Source organism: Myxine glutinosa, chromosome 4 (genome assembly GCF_964187855.1).
Source record: "Myxine glutinosa chromosome 4, kmMyxGlut1.1, whole genome shotgun sequence".
In the NCBI taxonomy this organism is placed as follows: Eukaryota; Metazoa; Chordata; class Myxini; order Myxiniformes; family Myxinidae; genus Myxine; species Myxine glutinosa.
Genome location: NC_136264.1, coordinates 44,992,910 through 45,013,910, shown reverse-complemented (window position 1 = coordinate 45,013,910; position 21,001 = coordinate 44,992,910). Strand labels below are relative to the sequence as shown.

The window sequence follows — 21,001 nt, the reverse complement described above, 5'->3', positions numbered from 1 at the left end:
GTAAATTTGTTTCTGCATCTTTTTCTCCACAACACCATCTCCATTATCTATTTTGCCTCTCGTTTATTCCCCCCCCTCCCCCTTCATACTTAAATTTATCATGCTTCTCCCTTTATCAACTCAACCACACCTCCCCTGGCCAACCCACTTCCAAAAAAAAAAACTACCAATTATTTAAACAAAAACCAACAAATTCCCCTCACTTATTCTCTCAATATTTTCTTGTTCATCTGAGGCTTTGTGGAACTGCCCCTAACTTCGCCAATTCTTAATCTTCCTACTCACAGGTTAATACACAAAATCTCTTCTTTACTTCCTTTTCAGGACTCAGCTTTTTTTAAATGACATTTTAAAATGTTTCATCTCCCTTCAATAGCCTTTGCCAGTGACTTCCTCCAATTTCTCTTTCCTTCATGGTTCACTCGGAAACCCTTGCCCCATGTCTTGTCATAAGACGAAGTACTGCTCTCCTCCATGCTGTTAGCCACTCTCCTTCAGCTGATTGCAAATTCTGTCTTCATTTGCCTGAACTTGAGATCCAGAAAAGATTTGGGATCCGGCACTACATGTCCTGCCACTTCCTCGATTCTTCATCAGCAATTGGCCAGGTTGCATTGATGCCCACCTTCTCAAATCCTGCTTTGTTACTCTTGCTTCTCCTTTGTCTGCTCTCTTCAGCTGTCCTTCCCACTTAGCGGTCTACCTTCTGCCAGGCAGTTGGATAACATTACTCACCTTGACAAATAGGATGCAAAAATTGAATTGTCTGAAATGCCGGTTAGCAATGAGGAATACTGGACTTGTTAACGACGATTGGCTGCTTGCATCAGCAGATAAAGCAACAATAATTTTTTCCAAACAGGAGTTCAGAAAGCAAAAGTTTACCACTATGAGAAAAAGGTCAGGGTGACATTTAGGATATTACCCTTCATCAGAGCAAATCCATCATCACTACGAACATCGTCTCTCCTCTTTTCAAATAACCGTATCTCTCTCCATCGCTTTGGATTCCATCTTAGTAACAAAACTTTGGACGTGCTGCAGCTTCTCTCTCACTAATGTTTGAAGGCCCTAAATCTCAAACAAAATGTCAGGACTGTCTCCTTGAACACATCTTAGGAATTTGACAGAGTCTGATATCCTGCTCTGCTTGACAAGTTCGCTGCTTGGAGGATACAAGGCTGCATTCAGACCCGACTTCCTCCACTCATGTATTCAACCCGTTGCTAACAATGGAATCCTTTCCTGTCCTCTCCTCTCCCAGTGAAGGCTGGCATGTACCAAAGCTGCATCTTTGGCCCAGTCCTGTTCCCGAGATAAATAAGCAACCTCGCATATGCTTCTGTGTAGAGAGAAGCAAGCAGAGAGCAGTCCGACGATGTGTGTGTGTGTGTGTGTGTGTGTGTGTGTGTGTGTGTGTGTGTGTGTGTGTGTGTGTGTGTGTCCTTTTTCTACGAATTTGGAATTGATTTTAATTCAAGGCTGACAAATGGAATATTCTGGCAAATCTCAGTCTCACCCTGTCACTCCAGAAGAATGGTCAAAGTAACTCAACTACCTATTTCCACAGTTAGCCGCTTAAGAGGTTCAGTCTCTTGAATCTGTATTCGCACATCATCACCTATGACCTTTGTTGGGCTGACCATATAGCAAAGCTTTTTTCCAAAGCCAGCCGAAGACTGGGCATCCTCAGTTATTCAGATCATTCCTTGATAAATCATAACTACTCACAACTTTGAAGGCCTTTTTTCCACAGCTCAATGGAGTACTGCACTCCCCAATTCTCTGGTGCCCCCACTTCACATCTGTCTTTCCTGGATTTTGCAGAATTTAAAGCTCTCAACATTATTGGCATCTCAAGTGATGCGACTGAAGCAGATGGCCTGTTGCTTTAATATTGCAAGCAGGTTGCTGGCTTTTTTTTCTTCCTGTCTTGCTCCCTTTGCTCGTTAGACACTACCCAGCTCCTTCAGGATGCATGCATTCCTGCAATAAAACCCTTCTGGTTAAATCCAGGTTTATCATACACCTCCGCTCTTTTGTTAATGTTTTCTGCCATTTGTGGAACTGCCCATCCGAGGCTGTTCAATACCACTCTTCCTCCAACAATTCAACTTGGTGGTGCACCGTCATCTCAGGTCATCATCAATCTATACCTATGATTTTTTTATACTCTCATTAACCCAACCTAACCTAAGTGTCATACTTTTTTTGTATACAAAGTCGAGGCTCGTGAAAGAGCTAACATTTATCAAACAAACAAATCAAACAAACAAGCAAACAAAGTATATAAAAAGGGGAGCGGTCGACAAGATGGGGAGAGAAGGGGAGGAAGCGCACAAACACAACATTTGAGAGCAGGGACATCGGGAGATGTGTGGGAGTGAGAGGGCCTGGGGGGGGGGGGGCAGGATAGGTATAAAACGCAAGGATACCAAGGACTTCCAGGAAAGAAGTCAGCACCTCAAAAAGTGGATTTGGGGTGAAATTAGCAGGGGTAGAAAAGATCAAGGTTTTGGATTGGGGAAGATAAGAGATGGTGGTGAACAGCCGTTTTAAAGACCTGGAGGGAGGAGTGGGATTGAAGAGAGTGAGGGAGTTTGTTCCAGAGGTGGGAGAAAAGAGGAATGAAGGAGTGAAGGTGAGCAGAGAGTCTTGATTTTGGCAGTTTAACCATAAGAGGGTTGCAGGCAGATCTTGTGCGACCTGTAGGAATATTTGGGGGACAGAGCCCAGAGAGAGCTGGGGGAGCAAGGCCGGAGAGGAGTCGGTAGAAGACGGAAAGACCACCAACCTGCCTGCGGTAAGTGAAAGGCCCTCGGAGATAGCGTCATCGCGGGAGATTCCAATGATTCTGAATGCTTTGGTTTCAACAGCGTGAAGACGAGCTAGGTGTGAGGCAGGAGCACCAGCCCAGAGGGGAGAGCAGTAATCCATTGAGCTGCGGATGAAAGCCTTGTATGTGGTGAGGAGCTCAGGTGTGCCAAGGAAGGACTTCACACGACGGAGGATGCCCAGTCGGCGACTGGCTTTGGAGGCCAGCTTGGACATGTGGTTTTCCCAGGAAAGATCATGGCAGATAGTGAGACCCAAAAGCTTGAGTGACAGAACTTCATGGAGAGGATTATTCAGAAAGTAGATGGGAGCGTTGTCCAGTCGGTCTTTTCGGAGAGACATCGTAAGAGTGTGAGATTTGTCAGGATTGAAAGACATGTTCCACTTGTTTGCCCAGTCTGTGATTTTGTCCAGGTCTGCAGAGAGTGAGGAGGCTGCAGACTGCCGATCTGAGGGATGAGGAATGGAGCGGCAGAGAGTGGAGTCATCAGCAAAGAGATAGAGAGGATTTTCAAGAGAGTCAGAGAGATCATTGATGAAGACCAGAAAAAGCACAGGGCCCAGAACACTGCCTTGGGGAACTCCAGCCTGAACAGGAAGAGGAGATGAGAGAAACCCATTCATGGCCACACGTTGACTACAACTAGAGGGCCTTGTAGCCTGTCTCATTTCCTCCTCTCTCTTCAATCTCTTAATTTGCTGCACCTGCTGCTCTATTGCCCCGCTGTGAATATGTTGCTTATTGTCACTTTACTCCTCACTCTTACATTCACAAAGATTTTGGATATTGAATGAATATGCATATGTACTCGGAGTAAATTTTTGTTTCGGCCAAATAGTTCAATTTTCATCTCATCAGACCACATACTATTTTTTGCCTCATGCTCTCAGAGTCTTTTACGTGCCTTTTTGCAAACTCTTTGTGTTTGCAAACACAAAAAAACAAAACACAAAAAGCAGAGTGCAAACACAACACAAACAAACAAAAAAACTGACACAAAACACAAAGAATCAAAGTTTGTGCAAACACAAACAAACACAAAACTGTTTGTGCAAACACAAAAAAACTGACAGTGTTTGCAAACTTTTTGGCAAACAGTGGTGAACTGCCATTAAGGTATCCCATCCAGCTCTCGCTGTACCTTAATGGGAGCGATAATGACTGGTTTATAACCAAAAGGGTTTCAGGTTCACAAGTGTATGCAGGACTCACTGCATTGCCCTGATGAATCCCCAACAAGGGTGAAACCAGGTCGGTAACTGTGAGTTTTGTATGCACTTGTGATAGTATAATGAATTAAGAACTAAATTACGCAGTCAGATGGCTCTCCCCGAGCTTGGCAGGCAAGGCCTATTAATTATATATTATTAATTATAACATTTATTAATTATAACACCTATTAATTATTACACATATATAAGTACGTGGCGGTGACGTCACAGCGTGCGCTCATTAGGTTGGAGAACTGCAATTATATTCTGATATATATATATATACATATATATATCCATACATATATATATATATATATATATACAAAATTATACATATATATATATATATATATATATATATATATATATACATACATACATACATACATCCATACATATATATATATATAGGTCGGGCCCTGCTATTCGCGAGTTCCCGCATATTCGCGGTTGATAAAATGCTTCCTGTCTCTCTATTCGCAGAAACGTGTCCCGCAAATCCGTGGGTTTTTATTTTTCTATTTGCGGCCGTCCTGCAATTCACGGTTTTTCGCGGGCGCAAAAAAAAAATTCATGAGCCGCAATTATAAAACCCATCTTTCACCAGCCATGCACAAAGCAGCTGGACATACGCAAAAAAAACATCTTATACGATCAGCGAGCATGACCTGCTTCTACATTCGCAGTTGATAAAATGCGACCTGTCTCTCTATTCGTAGAAAAGTGTCCCACAAATCCGTGGGTTTTTTTCTATTCGCGGCCGTCCTGTGAATTCGCAGTTTTTCGGGAGCGCAAAAAAAAAAATTCAGGAGCCGCAATTATAAAACCCATCTTTCACCAGCCATGCACAAAGCAGCTGGACATACGCAAAAAAACATCTTATACCAGCAGCGAGCATGACCTGCTTCTACATTCGCGGTTGCTGTGCTTTGCGTTTTCACAGCTTTCACATGATATCCCGCCATTCACACTGTGAACAGCTTAGCATAATATCCTGTCATTCACACTGTGAACAGCTTCACATGATATCCTGTCATTCACACTGTGAACAGCTTCACATGATATTCCACTCGCTGCATAACATGTCATCCCCGCAAGTTACTGTACAGAATGAAAACATTCCACAGTATATGTTAGTGCAATTAGCTGTCTCCCTTTTCCCCATTGAAACAATGTCACGGCATACATTCGCGGGATTTTCATCACATTCACGGATTATCGCAGACATTCGCGGGTTTTGCCTTGCCATTTCTTGGACTTTCATCACATTTGCGGATTATCGCCGATATTCACGGGTTTTGCCGAGCCATTTCTCGGACTTTCATTGACATTTGCGGATTATCGCCGACCTTCACGGAATTTGCATCACCATTTGTGGATACTGACTCGCCATTCGCGGTTTGTTCGTCGATATCACAGATTTTCGTGATTCGGGAACGAATCCCCCATTTTACCATTGAAACAATGCCCCATCATTCACGGTTTCGCAATTCACGGCATTTCCCAGGAGCGTATCCCCCGCGAATAGTGGGGTCCGACTATATATGTATATTGGAGGGGGTACATAATAGTTGTGCTCGAATAGCTTGAAACATTTTCTCTAAATGAGGGATCTATCAAAATAAGTTTTCCTGTGCATTTGCATGACAAGAGGTGTGGCAGAATTGACATAACTGTAAGGTCGGAAAGCGTTATTCTTTTTATCCTCTCTGGAAATCAGGTGAGGCATCACGTGGGGCCAGTGGTACCAGACGGGATATGTTTAGACGTGTTTGCATCAACTGTGTGGCTTTTAACACCTACCCGTGGCCTGCCATGGTGCCGTGCTTTCAGCAGGGCTGCATGATTGCCGTATGAGTTACGAGGCCCGTTAGTTGAGAAAGAACATTTTGGCATGGCCATTGGGGAGGTGATAAAAATGGCCGCACATGGGGGTGGTTTCATTTCAGTCGGTGTGAATTTGTTTGGGGTAGAAGGTAGAGAGTTGAGCTGGTCCATTTACAAGGACTACATCCTGTTGAAGTCAGGGCGATGAGTAAGGCCATTTGCACGTGCTATCTGTCAGCATCTGCATCTGGTGGCATCTGCTCTCCTGCATCTGGCGGCATCCCGCACAAGCCTTTTTGCTTTCCCAGTGACCTGTCCCTTTTCTGATATACGTATATACATATATATATATATATATATATATAATATATATATATATATATATATATATATATATATATATATATATATATATTGTATATGTACAGTCATGTGAAAAAGTGAGTACACCCCATGTAAAGTTTTGACTTTTTCAATATATTTCAATATACAGCTATTTGATCTTCATTTCAACAATATTGATAGATAAATGTGATATAATGTTAAAAAAATACCTTGAAACATTTACATTTTGTAGTCCATTGGATAATTTAAATAAACATAAATGCAAATTTCGCATGTGGAAAAAGTAAGTACACCCTGACATTTATCACTACTTCAAATACCTAAAATTACAATCAGTGCACCAGCTCAGGTGCAAATGATGAGAACATCATTAGAGAGGATCTTGGAGGAACCTGTCTTATTTAAACCTCAGGCATTTAGTTTGGTTTGCTCTTTGTTGTTGAAGTGTGCGTCGTCATCATGCCTAGATCAAAAGAGCTCTCTGAGGCCTTCAGAAAGAAGGTTATAGATGCCTACGAGTCTGGGAAGGGATTTTAAAAGATCTCCAAACAATTTGAAATCAATCATTCAACTGTCCAGAAGATAATCTACAAGTGGAGAAGATTCCAAACAACTGCCAACTTGTTCAAGCCAGGCCGCCCCACCAAGTTCAGCCCGAGAGCAGACCAAAAGATGCTGCAAGAAGTCTCTAGGAACCCCAGAATGTCATCACGGGACCTACAGGTTGCTCTTGCCACTGTTGATGTCAAAGTGCACGAGTCTACCATGAGAAAGAGGCTGCACAAATTTGATCTACTTGTAAGGTGTGCCAGGTGGAAACCTTTGCTGTCCAGAAAGAACATCAGGGCAAGACTAAAGTTTGCCAATGAACACCTCGGCAAAGACCAGCACTTCTGGAACAATGTGCTCTGAACAGATGAGTCAAAGGTAGAGCTATTTGGCTACAGTACCAGAAGACATGTTTGGCGAAAACCAAAGACAGCATTTGACCACAAGAACCTAATACCAACTGTAAAACATGGTGGTGGAAATATTATGGTTTGGGGCAGCTTTGCTGCATCAGGGCCTGGGCAGCTCACCATCATATAATCCACTATTAATTCTTCATTGTACCAGAGGGTGCTTGAGGATAATGTGAGGCCATCTGTCGGAGAGTTGAAGCTCAACCGAAGGTGGACCTTGCAACATGACAATGACCCTAAACATACCAGAAAATCCATCAAGGAATGGCTGAAAAGAAAGAAATGGAGCGTTCTGGAATGGCCAAGTCAAAGCCCGGATCTAAATCCCATCGAGATGTTGTGGGGGGATTTCAAACGAGCTGTGCATGCAAGAAACCCCTCAAACATCGCACAGCTGAAAGAATTCTGCATGAAGGAGTGGGAAAAAATTTCTCCCAGTCGATGTCAGAGACTGGAAGACGGTTATAAGAAACGCCTACTTGAGGTTGTTTCTGCCAAAGGGGGCAATACCACCTATTAGAGCCAAGGGTGTACTTACTTTTTGCACATGCGAAATTTGCATTTATGTTTATTGAAATTATACAATGGACTACAAAATGTAAATGTTTCATGATATTTGTTATATTATATCACCTTTATCTATCAATATTGTTGAAATGAAGATCAAATAGCTGTATGTTGAAATATGTTGAAAAAGTCAAAACTTTACATGGGATGTACTTACTTTTTCACGTGGCTGTATATGCCACCAAAATGACAAAATTTTCCACTTCAGGTACTTTATATTATAATGATCGTGGTTGCTTCCCTTCTTCCTCCAGTAATCTGCTTCCAGAAAGATAAGTTTTCCAGGTTATATCACAATATTTTCTCGGTTTTCTAGGTTATGCCCCCACATCTCCCCTTTCCTCATCTCTTTTTTTTTGTTAGTTTGGTTAGTTTGCTTCTTTTCTGTTTCATCCCTGCTTCCCCCCTTCCCCTTCTTGTTTTGTTTAATTCAGCTTGTGTGCAGCTTCTTCACCCTAATGTGTCCTTCTCCCCCTCCCATTGAGATCTCACTCTCACTTTGACTCTGCTACTGGTGTTTCTCCCTTTCCATTTTGATCCCTTCCATTCTGCTCTCACTCTTTCACGAGCCTCGATCATGTATACAAAAAAAGAAAAAAGGACTATGTTGTTTAAGGGCAGGCTATGCCTTGGCCGATTATGATTCCATCCTAACCTCTCATGTTTCTTATACCACAGCACCTTCACAAGTCCCGATTATCCACCATATGAGCTCCACCATGAACTCCATTAAGCTCTCTTGGCCCCAACCTGAGCAGCCCAACGGGATTATCTTGGACTATGAAGTACGCTACGTGGAGAAGGTAGGCCATCTGCCACAGTGTTTTGAACACATGGCGAGGTATGGGGCATAAGTGCGTGCATAGGGATTGGTGGAATAGGGGTAGTTGAGGTGTATCGTCCAAAGGACTGCTTACTCAAAATGTCAGTGCCATTGATTACTACACATAAGAGACGGTTTTTTAATTATTTTAATTTGATGTAAAGGTTTACAACCACTCTCGTGTTGGACAACAGCAACCTCACATGTAGCAGAAATTTTGCCAAAATATTTGTACAGTACATACAGCATAATTTATATGTATATATATATATACTCGAATACATATTATCTTCCGGCATGTATGTGTGTGTGTATATATATATATATGGAGCATAAGTATATATATATATTATGGCTGTCCAGCTTTGCCCACCCCACTTTGCATATACCCCGCCCACTTTGCATGTAAGGGGATGTTGAGATGATTTTATCACTCTTGAGGAAGATTAACGGAGGCGTGTGGCTTCACATGTTGTTAATCGAAACGTTGAGTCATTGTTTGTTCAATTAAAGGTTGGAGATCTTACCATGGAGTCATTTGGATTTACTCCCAACCGCAAATCTTTGCATATATATATAGACATATATATGTCTACCTCGTCATGTCTACCTCGCTCTAGCAGGGAAAATGGCCTTAAAATGCCTGTTGTTGTTGTTGTGTATATGTATAAATGTATATATATATATATATATATATATATATATATATATATAAAACATCGGAAGAAATTAAATAAGTCGTGGAAGTAGCTTCAGGTCGGTCAATCTTTAATTTTCAGACAAGCTTTCGACCAACAGGTCTTCTTATTAGTCCTCCTTGAGTTCTACGAAAATCTCGAGGAGGACAAAGAAGAAGGCAGACCTGTTGGTTGAAAGCTTGTCTGAAAATTAAAGATAGACCGATCCTCTTGAAGCTACGTCCACTACTTATTCAATTTCTTCCGATTATTTATTTAATGCAAATTAGGCACCCTGCTCATATTGTGGAGTTTCTGCAATTTCTCACAGTTATATATGTATATGTATATATATGTATATATATATTTATATATGTACTATATACATATATATACATACATACAGATATACGCATGTCTATGATTGAAAAAAGTGGGAGGAGCTTCAACCATAACTACTATTACTAATCCGCATACCCATCTGGTACAAGGGAAATGTGCAGTTCGAGCAGGAATTTGGAATTTGGCTATCATGGTGCCGGGCGATTGTTCCCCCACTCTTCGCTAAGGACACCGAGGGGTCATAGGTTTCACCACTTTCTCAGTCTGCAACTTGAAACAATATTGACAACTTGAACAACCTTTACTAATTGCACTTCTTAATCAATCCAAAGTTTTTATTTTCATGCAAAATTTTGTCAACTTCGATTTGTATTTAAAATATTAACATAGAGGCCTAAACACGTGAAGTGCTAACCAATATCATGGAAAATGGGAATTAAATAAACCCATGCCAATATACTTTGCATTGAGTAATTATTTCCACTCAACTACTCCAATTCTTGTTGATGTCTGACAAGATGGTGCAGAGATAACACATTTGCATTGGAGATGTCTAGACTGGGTTCCATTGCCGACACGACTAGACTGTTGCATTGGTTGGTGTATTGCAGGCAGTGCGCTGAATCACAAAGTGCACCTCCCCTTGGATAGACAATAAGCCCGAGGACCCGTCTGCTAGCAGTAGATGGTGGATGTTAAATGTTCCGGCAACCTGGACATGTTGCATTTTGCTTCCCAAATCACCAGTCAAATGTCAGGTTCAACCAGCCGGTTTGTGAAATACCTGTCCCAACCTTCTGCCTCAGCCGCGGTATGATTAACTTGTGCCTTGAGGTACATACAGGTAGTATCGGTAGTCGTCTTCAAATCCTCAATTAAATAAATAACTATGGGCATTTATGGATGTCGTGGCAGCAAGGTGTCGGGGTTAAGGCGAGTGGAATGAGATGCGTTTCATGCGCACGCTTGTCCTGCTCCCGACGTTATTTACACACCTTAAGTCATCTATTTGTCATCGCTCCTTCACTCAAAAGTTCACGCAAAAGTGCGGCTCTTCCTTTGAAAGCATTTGTTGAGGAAAAAAAAGGTTTGATTGGCGAGGTGGAAAATTTGTAATTTTCTTTAAATTTTCACCAAACTCGCTCACACCGTTGGCAAAGTTTCACAGAGCTGGAGTCCAAAATTGAACCAGATTTCACTCGAACCTTTGACTGTACATTTGTAAAAGATAAAACTTTCCTTCGCCAAACTTTCCTGATTGTAAAAACGTGCTTTTCTTGGCTTTTCAAACGTATGTTCCTTTTTGTGGTTTTGAGCAAAAACGTTATGGGGTCAAGCACACTTTATGTACTTTTTGAACACTTACTTCACAAGTTCACATATTCACAATATCTAATGGGTTAGCCTTGAGATACTCGTATTGTACAAGCATGTTTCTTGCAGGTAAAAAGGGCCACATGCATAATTTAATTTATAATAGTTAGCACATACCATGTGGAACATAAAATATGAACAACTAATTTAAAACTTGAAGAATGAATAGGTGCAGGAGGGGGGATTTAACAAAGGACAAATCATGCAATCATGTGAAATGAAGAAAACTTCCTTGGATAATGCACAATAGGTAGTGTTGGCCAGGTTTGTCGGAACAATGAAGGATGCAGCGGAAGCACACCTACCTATGAGCTGTCTCGTCTGGGTTTGATTCCCGATCCAACTATAAACTGTCAGATTGGTTATTCACGGGAAGGGCATCACAAAATGTGCCATCCCTCAGATGGATGTTCAGCTGGTTGTTCTGTCTGCAAGCATTAGTTTATGGACGTTGAAGATCCCACGGTGGCTTTCATGAAAATTAGGTGATTTATCACCAGCACCCTGAACAAATTTCAAATTCCTTCCAAAATCAGCTCCAGTCAAACATCAGGCCTGGTTAGCCTACTCATAGCAGACTGGATCCAGATCCTGCCTATCAGTGGGATACAAAACTTTTTTTTTACATTTCCTCAACAAATTGATGTTAAAACAAGAAATTATGGCGATCTGAGTGAGTGAGTGAGTGAGTGAGTGTCATATGGCGGAGAGAGGGGCAGAGCTTGGCTTACGACTCGGCCCTGCGTGTTCGAAGGTGAATTATTTGTCGGGAATCGAACCAATTGCATTCAACGATTTATATTCCGTATGTAGAATGGAAATCAATACACAAATACTATAAAAAATTCCCTACAGCTTTAAACTTCAATCTTCTCGATTTCTCACGAAAGTCCAACCCAATTTTGTCCAGGTGACCCAACTTGCCAATGATATAGATGCTAAAATTCTGGAAACTGAGCCACTATTAGATGAATTACGATGTCACTTGTGGATTGTCAGTAAAAAAAACCCAGCTGGCTCATTAACTACATTTGGGAGCAGGCAATGCCACACGATCTGGTCTATTCACACATTTTGTTTGACTCATAGTGCACTCTGGACCAGAATACTGCAGAAACTGCAAAACTGCAGAATATAACAACTAAAATGTGTTACAAGAATGGGCACCCATCTGGAATAAAGACATATTTCCATCCCGATTGACTCAATCTTGGAGGTAATGTGATTTGGGCTGCAGAGAGAAAAAGTTATCAATCATATCTTCATTTCAGTCCATTATATTTTCAGAATGTTCTCACAAATTTCCACGATGTACATGTCACTTAAAAAAAATCAAGTTGGGGCAAAGGGGAGCAAGGAAGCTAAGGGTGTGCAGGAGTCGGGGATAAGTATTCATGGCAGCAACATCTGAATTGCCCAGCGTCCTCTGAAACTCATGGAAATGTCGATTGCATCTTGCCAGCTCTCACGCTTCAGAAATGTAATGCAAAGGCCATCCTCATTTACTGCAAGAGGGGTTGCAGAGATGCTGAGCTGGCTAATGGACTCAAGATGACTTTGAGAAGCTCACGGTTGCTTATCGGGTCCCCAGATGACAGGAGAGTCATTATTTCTGCACACATGGTTTGAAAACTGCTCATGAATATGTATTGCCGTCACATAAAAGTATCTGCAAATGTCCAGGATGATTTGAAGTGTGAGTGTAAACCACAGTATTTGCCAAACATTGACGCAAGCCATTCCAAAATCGTTTTCCAGTTTCGATTTGCTAAAACGGTTGTTTTGCACCGACGATGCTCTTGAAATCGGCAAGAAAGATGCCTTCTCTGTTTGAGGATTTCCGGAGCAGAAATATGCAATGGAATTGTGTGTGCAGGTCAGGCAGGGCCTGCTGACACACCACCCAACGTAAGTGTATTGTGAAGAGAGGTTTTACGGCATCGCTCAGGAAATTTGAAGTCCGTTGCTTTTTGTATTCTTCTGGAAAAAAAATTCCTGGCACACGAGCAGGCCCAAGCGGATAAGAAATGTTGCATGGAAAACTAGCAGGGGTTGATTAATTAGGCGTGTGCGGTATTAACATTTACATACAAAGAGGGTTGTAATGCATTGCCAGAAGGGTACTCTATTAGAATCAACCATGCCTGCTTAATCCAGTGCAAGCCGTGCACGTGCGAGCTGCGCAACCAATCTGCTGAGGCCTTGATATGGAGATCCTGTTTGATGTATATATATGTGTGTGTATATAAATATATATATATATATATATATATATATATATATATATATACAGATATGCAGATATCGTGATATAGATACATATATATATATATATATACACACATATATATATATATATATATATATATATATATATATATATATATATACATACATATATATATATATATATATATATATATATATATATATATATATATATATATATATATATATTGTTACAGACGTGGCTTGGATGTTATTTACCGAGCGGTTTATTGGTATGACCACGTCTGCACAAGTTACCCGATTGTGCCCGAACGTTGACTAGTCGCGCTATGCTGGCTCAATAAGAAAAAGAAGACACCCGGCTGGATTACAATCACACAATACGACACCAGGGGTTCAGTTCTCAAGACCTCCGGAGGAGGTTATATTAAGGCGGAAAAGGTTAGATTACAGGGGCTAGAGGTATATTACAGGAAGACAGGCACTTAGACACACTCTTATATTAACCCCGGACAGACGACAGACACACGGGACAAAATGCTGACTCACACGGGGATTGATGGCAAGGAAAGGCAGGCAGTCGATGGCTCAAGGTGCACTCTTGGCTCAAGGCAGAATCGACTCGGTCCGGTCCAGAGATGCGGGGAGGTATCGTCGCGCTGGGGGTGGCGGTGGCTTCTCTCTCCAGTCTCCAAGCTGAGGCGCATCTGACGTCACATCCGGCGCGGGGCCGCGTATATCCGGCGGGGAGTGACACGCCCTCGGCTCGTTAGCTCCGCCTCGTGGAATCGGCACGTTGCTTCTCATTGGGTGCGTGCGGGGGGGTTACTGGCTCCGCCCCTGACGAGGAGCTGACAGCCAGCCCCTTCGGGGTAACCCCGTGGAGCGCATGGTCTGGAGCTAATCGAGCCGGTGTGAGGACGCATCCTCCCCCGCTCCGCCGCCATCTCCTCTGTTGTTGTTGTAATTGTTGGTGTAGTTGTTGTTATTGTTGTTGTTTGGGGAAGAAGATGGGAGGAGGTATGGGAAAGGTCCTAAACTCACTACTGATGCCATATAATCACATTCTGGTGCAACGAAGAGTCATAATTAATGGAGACGAGGCCTTAACTGACATAGAATAAGAATAACTAGGAAGATGTCCGAAAGTTGTCTACGTGTGGTGCGGTGGACCTGGGCACGACATTTAATGGGGGAATAAGGGGAAGGTCGGCTCTACTGATTGTTATTTACATGCAATGGGACTAGGGAATGGGGGATCGGGGAAAGTTGGGGAGTATTGGAGAAAATAGGGGAATATTTACAAGCGGATATGGAGGCCAAATTCCATATTCGCAACATTGCACCCTTCTCTACCCTCGGGGCGTCCCGACCCGATAAATTTTTACCTACTTTAGTGTGGCACGCAATGTAGTTCCCTCTACTATTAACTCTACCCTGAGTGCGACAGTTTTACAGATATTCACAAATGAGTAAATATGTCCCCCTGCGACGTTGCACCCTTCTCCTCACAGAAACACACCCACAGGATAACCGAATCCGGAAAGAATTCGCAAACTAAACATACAGCCGGTAGGGAGCATTATTTACAAGACTATGCTGCTATTTACACTACGATCCAGGACCTGTTTTTGGAGGAACACATGCAGATGTTATGCATAGAGAGAGAGCGCGCTTGCCAACATCGATACACCAACCCACGAGTGCTCTGTGGCCGACGGCCTTTAATAACGTGCAGAGCACCCTTTCCCAGCATCAAAAGCACCACCCCACCACACAGTCAGCACCATCCGGTGCAGTCACCATTGTTCATTGGTATAAAAATAAATTCGACAACCCCTAACCCTGCAGGTGTCTCTTGCTCTTCTTGTGGTGCACTTGGTGGTGTTAACTATTAGTGGTTCACCTGTATGGCATAGGTGCCACGTTGATCCATAGGTCCATCCCCGGGTGGTGCTTGGCCGCAAACGAACTGCGGTCCATTGTGGGTGGCCACAAACATTGCGGTCCATATGGTGTACCGATCCAGGCAGCGAACAGCGAAAGTGCAGGCCCACAACTGCGCAGCCAGCACCTCTCTCTCCTCTCTCTCTACCCCAAAGCCAGATCCTCGGAGGTGGGAGACAAAAGAAGAAACAAGTGAGTAAGGTGGTAAGGGCGCAAAAGTGCACGCAATGTAAGGTGATGCACACTGGGGGCACATGGGAACCAGGTGAGACAGGTACGTTCCTATCGTACGCCCCCCCCCCACCAGGTAACCTACATGGCCCCTCCCTTACCCCTTACTGTATCCACACAACACAACACTACCCATAAACATCTACTTTACAAATCAACAAACATCCCTACTGTCTTCCCCGTTCCTCCCATATACCAAATTCGTCTTCTCTCCCTCCTAACCAATCAAATTTGCCATTTTCAACTCTCATCAAAATTTGCCATCTCCAACTGCACATCAAAATTTGCCATCACCAATTCATCATCAGTCCCTCCTAAGGAGGGAGAGATGGAATCACCCCAATGTCTCATCCACGTCGTGATGCGTCTCACAAATCCACACAGCGATTCATCTCCTGCAACAAAACAAAGAAAACACAGGTGTGGAGTCATCATCATCACCACAGGTAAGTGGCTGCGTATGGTGCGACAGGTTCATCAATCCTAACTATTTCCTAAATGACTTTAACAACTTTACACTACCCGGGGTCTTTCTCCGGCCAAACCATTGGCCCTCTTACACTATGGGTTCTAAAAACCAATTCCCATTGGCCAAACTGTGGTGCTCTTCAATTTGGGGTCTCACTCCCCCGATTCATCTCCCGGTGCCCTCGTACAATTTCTGGGCTGTGGCGTGTACCTCTCCCAGTGGGTCTACCCACCTGCACACCTCCACCACTGCAGTTGCCTCCGAGCTTACCTGCTCCTTACCCTAACCTAACTACCTGGGGAAGGCCCTCTGGCTCTCTCCCCACTCCGTGCCCTCTCTGGCACTGGGCTGCCCGATCCACACCCGGGATCCTCAGGCACCCACTCACAACTACCGGCTCCCAGAGCCCACCTGCGGCCTCACCTGGCCGACATCCTCACAGTGGTGGAGTGCCCAACCAACTACACACACTAACAGGCTACACGCCCAGCCATTTCCACCACACTAATGCACCCATTCACAACACCATTCTGCAACCGCACCACAAATGCCAATATCCAACCACAATTTACCTGCACCCTCTACCTAACACTTACACTACCCGCCCCGGGTACTCGTGAAAGGGGTCCACTCTTCCCCCATCCACACCTTCGCACCATGCACACCACTCCGTACCACTTACTCCAACTCTCTCCACACACCTGTACCTGCACACCTGTGCTCTCACACCTGGTGCCACCTGCACCCTTCTCTCCCCAAGCGCATTCGCGCTGATCCACACACTCATTACTCATACACTGCTCCACACACCTGTCCAGTTGCACACCTGTGCAATCACACCTGTTCAATTCTCACAAACACGGCATCATCTCAGCTAACTACTCCCTTCTGAAACTTGCGCTTCCCAGTCGTCCCTTTAAACTATTGCGCTCCCTCGTCATTATCATCCATACTAATCTACCTGCGTCCCCACTACAGGTATCAGTCACTAACTAACCTTAACGTTACCTAAGGTCATCTTCTCTAGATCCCTACACACAATATCCTAACCCACCCGGGCTAGTTTTCACTGCCATACACCCCATAAGCTATTGCTCCTTTGCCCCACCTTGTGAGGGATGGTGGATTTGCCATCCCACCACATCGGGGGTCTCTCACTACCAATTTTGCACATCAAATTTCAACAAATCAAAAATTTGCCAATCACTACCCATCATCTGCCAATCACTACTGCCAATCCCTTGCCAATCATCAAATTTTGTTTTTCTCTAATTTTGGGTCCAAAACACTAACCTCATCACCCAGTCTACTCACTACTACCTCTCGGTGCGCCAATCCCTGTCCAAAGCCCGGCTTCGTAAAGCCAAGCAATGGATGCTGGTTGTTTTGTGCCAGCGGGTGGATGCGTCCGGCATTCGGGGCAGGGACGGGGGCTTACCCGGGCCGAGATCCCACGCATCACCTCGGCGTGGAGCCATCCAATGTCCCGATCTCGACCTGCCGGCACGTCTCAACAAAACGTGGTCGCCATAACGACCCTTCCTATCGGGCTGCCAGCTCCGCCTAGTGGAGCCTGGACGCGGCCGTTCAAAGCGAGGCCCGGCACGGATCGCGCACGGCGGTCCTTTCGAACCCGCCGTGGCTCGGATCCCCGCTGGTTCTCGCGGCACGCGAAACCCGGCACGCACCGAGGGCCCGCTTCGGCTAAAAGTCGACCTAACCTTTAACCCGGTCACCGTCGATGCTTCACCTGCTTGCTTACACCCCGCAGCCCGTTCCTTGCTCACACCTCCAGCCGTTTCCATGCTCCTTGTACCGTTCCTTACACACCCAGGCACACCCATTCCACTCACAGCCTTGGTCACACACCTGACCACCGAACACTTTGGCACACATCCGTTGGTAGCACACCACACCAACACACCTCTTCGCGCCCCCTCCTCTGTGACAATCACAGGTGTGCCCTCATTCGCACACCCATCCACGTGCCTCACCACCAACTCCAGCGTGCATTCCCACTCACGCTCTACCATTCCAGGTGTGCATCCTTCCATCCCAGGTGTACATCCTCGCTCACCTGTCACAACTAACTCACGCTCCATGTCACTCTCACTACTTTCACCTCCATTCCTGACAGCGCACTCACCCTTACTCTTGACAGCGCACTCTTTCCCCATGCACCTGTCCGTCACACACCTTTCTCGCGCACACTCTCCCGTTACACCCTCTGTAACACTCACCACAGGTGGACACTCTTCCTTACTTCTGACAGCGCACTCTTTCCTCATGCACCTGTCGGTCACACCCCTTTCTCGCGCACACTCTCCCGTTACACCCTCTGTAACACTCACCACAGGTGGACACTCTTCCTTACTTCTGACAGCGCACTCTTTCCTCATGCACCTGTCGGTCACACCCCTTTCTCGCGCACACTCTCCCGTTACACCCTCTGTAACACTCACCACAGGTGGACACTCTTCCTTACTTCTGACAGCGCACTCCTTCCTCATGCACCTGTCCGTCACACACCTTTCTCGCGCACACTCCTGCGCACACTCTCCCGTCACACCCTCTGTAACACTTACCACACCGCGCTTCCATGTGCTCCCTCGCACACGCGCTACGACCGACTCACTCTCGCCAGCACCCTCACTACTCCTTGGTACACACTTTTTCCTCACACACCCCAGAGTCGGACTTTCTTGCACACCTCCTCTTTCGCACACCAGACCTGTCGCACACTTCACCCACGGCCTCTCACGAACACCCGGGTCCATCTCGACCCCCAAGCTTCTTAAATCCCCTGGCGCATCATACGCACGACCATATTGGTCACCACTTACACCGGGTCCTCTTCCTCTTCGCTTCTCCTCCATCACCTGCGAATCCCTCATCCGGTTAATGAGCACATCATCACGATCCGAACACAGACTTTGGACCAATTCTTTTATCTCCTCTTTTATCTCTTTCTTATCCCCTCTCCGTCGCTTCTTAATTTCGCTCATCCCTTCTTCCACTTCTTCTAATTTGTGCTTCACCTCTTTTATTCCCCGGTACGTCTCCTCAAGCTCATCCTCTAAGGCTACCTTGACCGTTTCCAGGTGCGTCCTCACCTGCCGGTCCTTCGTCTCCATTACCTCTATCACCTCGTCCAACCTCGTTGTCAGTCCCTCACGTACCATCTGACATTCCCTCTTTGTCGCTATCAAGTCGTTTTTTATGTCGTTTTGTGTCGCTTTTAAACCTCCTAATACTGCAGTGTTCCTTTGAACCTGCTCCGTTAGTCCTTTTTGTCCCTCCGTCAGCTGTTCCACCTCCTGCGTCAGGTCCTCTATGCCCCCTTGTAACTTTACAGTCCCCTTTCTCACCTCCTTCTCCATGTGCTCCTCACAGTGCCTCACCTCCTCGCGCACTCCTCCGACCTCCTCACTCACTCCTCTTCTGATCTCCTCTCCCATCACTTGCATCTCCTGCCCAGATGCCACCCTCATCTGCTCCATTTCCTCCCTGTGAGCATCCAGTTTGGTTTCTACCCCCATTCTGACCCCCTCTATCTGCTGCTCCATTTGTTTAACTTCCCTTTCCGCTTGGTCCCTCATGTCCCTCAATTTGCCTTCCATACTGTTTTCTAACCCTATTAACCCATTTCTCACCTCTTTTATCCCGTTGTCTAACCCCTCAAAATTATTGTCTAACTTCCCAAATTTCTTGTCTAATCCCTTAAAATTATTGTCTAACTTCCCAATTTTCTTGTCTAACTCCTCAAAATTATTGTCTAACTTCCCAATTTTCTTGTCTAACTCCTCAAAATTATTGTCTAACTTCTCACCGGTACCCCTCATTTGGCCCTCTAATCGCCCACTATCAACCCTCATTTGCTCACCCAATCGCTCAATCTGGCTTCCCATACTCATCTGTACAGCTGCCTGTAGCTGCGCAATGAGGGCCTGCATGTCAATCGGCTGCATGTTAAAGCCCGCTGATACAGCCGGCTCGGCTACCGCACGCTCGTGCGAGGCGCCTTTTTGCGCGCCCGCTACTTCGTGCGTGACGGCGCTATTTTGCGAACCTGCCGCCCTCACTGCTTCGCTCTCCTCTTGTCCCTCAATTTGGTCCTGGATCGACCCTACCTCACTCTCCTTTACCGGACCCCAGCCGTCTTGATCCGCCATAGCGCGACTTGCAAAATTCGAGTTTCGTAAAACAAAACAAATTTCGGCCGCTCCAAATTTTGACCAAATTTTTTTTTTCCTCTATTCGTTTTTTTTCTTCAAAATTTGGTCGGGCCTCGAATCTCACTCCCGACACCAATTGTTACAGACGTGGCTTGGATGTTATTTACCGAGCGGTTTATTGGTATGACCACGTCTGCACAAGTTACCCGATTGTGCCCGAACGTTGACTAGTCGCGCTATGCTGGCTCAATAAGAAAAAGAAGACACCCGGCTGGATTACAATCACACAATACGACACCAGGGGTTCAGTTCTCAAGACCTCCGGAGGAGGTTATATTAAGGCGGAAAAGGTTAGATTACAGGGGCTAGAGGTATATTACAGGAAGACAGGCACTTAGACACACTCTTATATTAACCCCGGACAGACGACAGACACACGGGACAAAATGCTGACTCACACGGGGATTGATGGCAAGGAAAGGCAGGCAGTCGATGGCTCAAGGTGCACTCTTGGCTCAAGGCAGAATCGACTCGGTCCGGTCCAGAGATGCGGGGAGGTATCGTCGCGCTGGGGGTGGCGGTGGCTTCTCTCTCCAGTCTCCAAGCTGAGGCGCATCTGACGTCACATCCGGCGCGGGGCCGCGTATATCCGGCGGGGAGTGACACGCCCTCGGCTCGTTAGCTCCGCCTCGTGGAATCGGCACGTTGCTTCTCATTGGGTGCGTGCGGGGGGGTTACTGGCTCCGCCCCTGACGAGGAGCTGACAGCCAGCCCCTTCGGGGTAACCCCGTGGAGCGCATGGTCTGGAGCTAATCGAGCCGGTGTGAGGACGCATCCTCCCCCGCTCCGCCGCCATCTCCTCTGTTGTTGTTGTAATTGTTGGTGTAGTTGTTGTTATTGTTGTTGTTTGGGGAAGAAGATGGGAGGAGGTATGGGAAAGGTCCTAAACTCACTACTGATGCCATATAATCACATTCTGGTGC

General features: G+C 45.3%; 1 protein-coding gene across 8 annotated transcripts in view; it reads left to right on the top strand.

The window, feature by feature from the left end:
• The window catches only part of LOC137424615 (ephrin type-B receptor 2), a 277,241-nt gene that overhangs the window by 209,347 nt on the left and 46,893 nt on the right, over positions 1–21,001 (top strand). For all 8 annotated transcript variants that reach the window (XM_078775660.1, XM_078775661.1, XM_078775662.1 and 5 more), the window contains one exon: positions 8,430–8,554. In XM_078775660.1, coding sequence (XP_078631786.1) covers positions 8,430–8,554 — 125 coding nt within the window. The remainder of the gene's footprint in view (positions 1–8,429; positions 8,555–21,001) is intronic.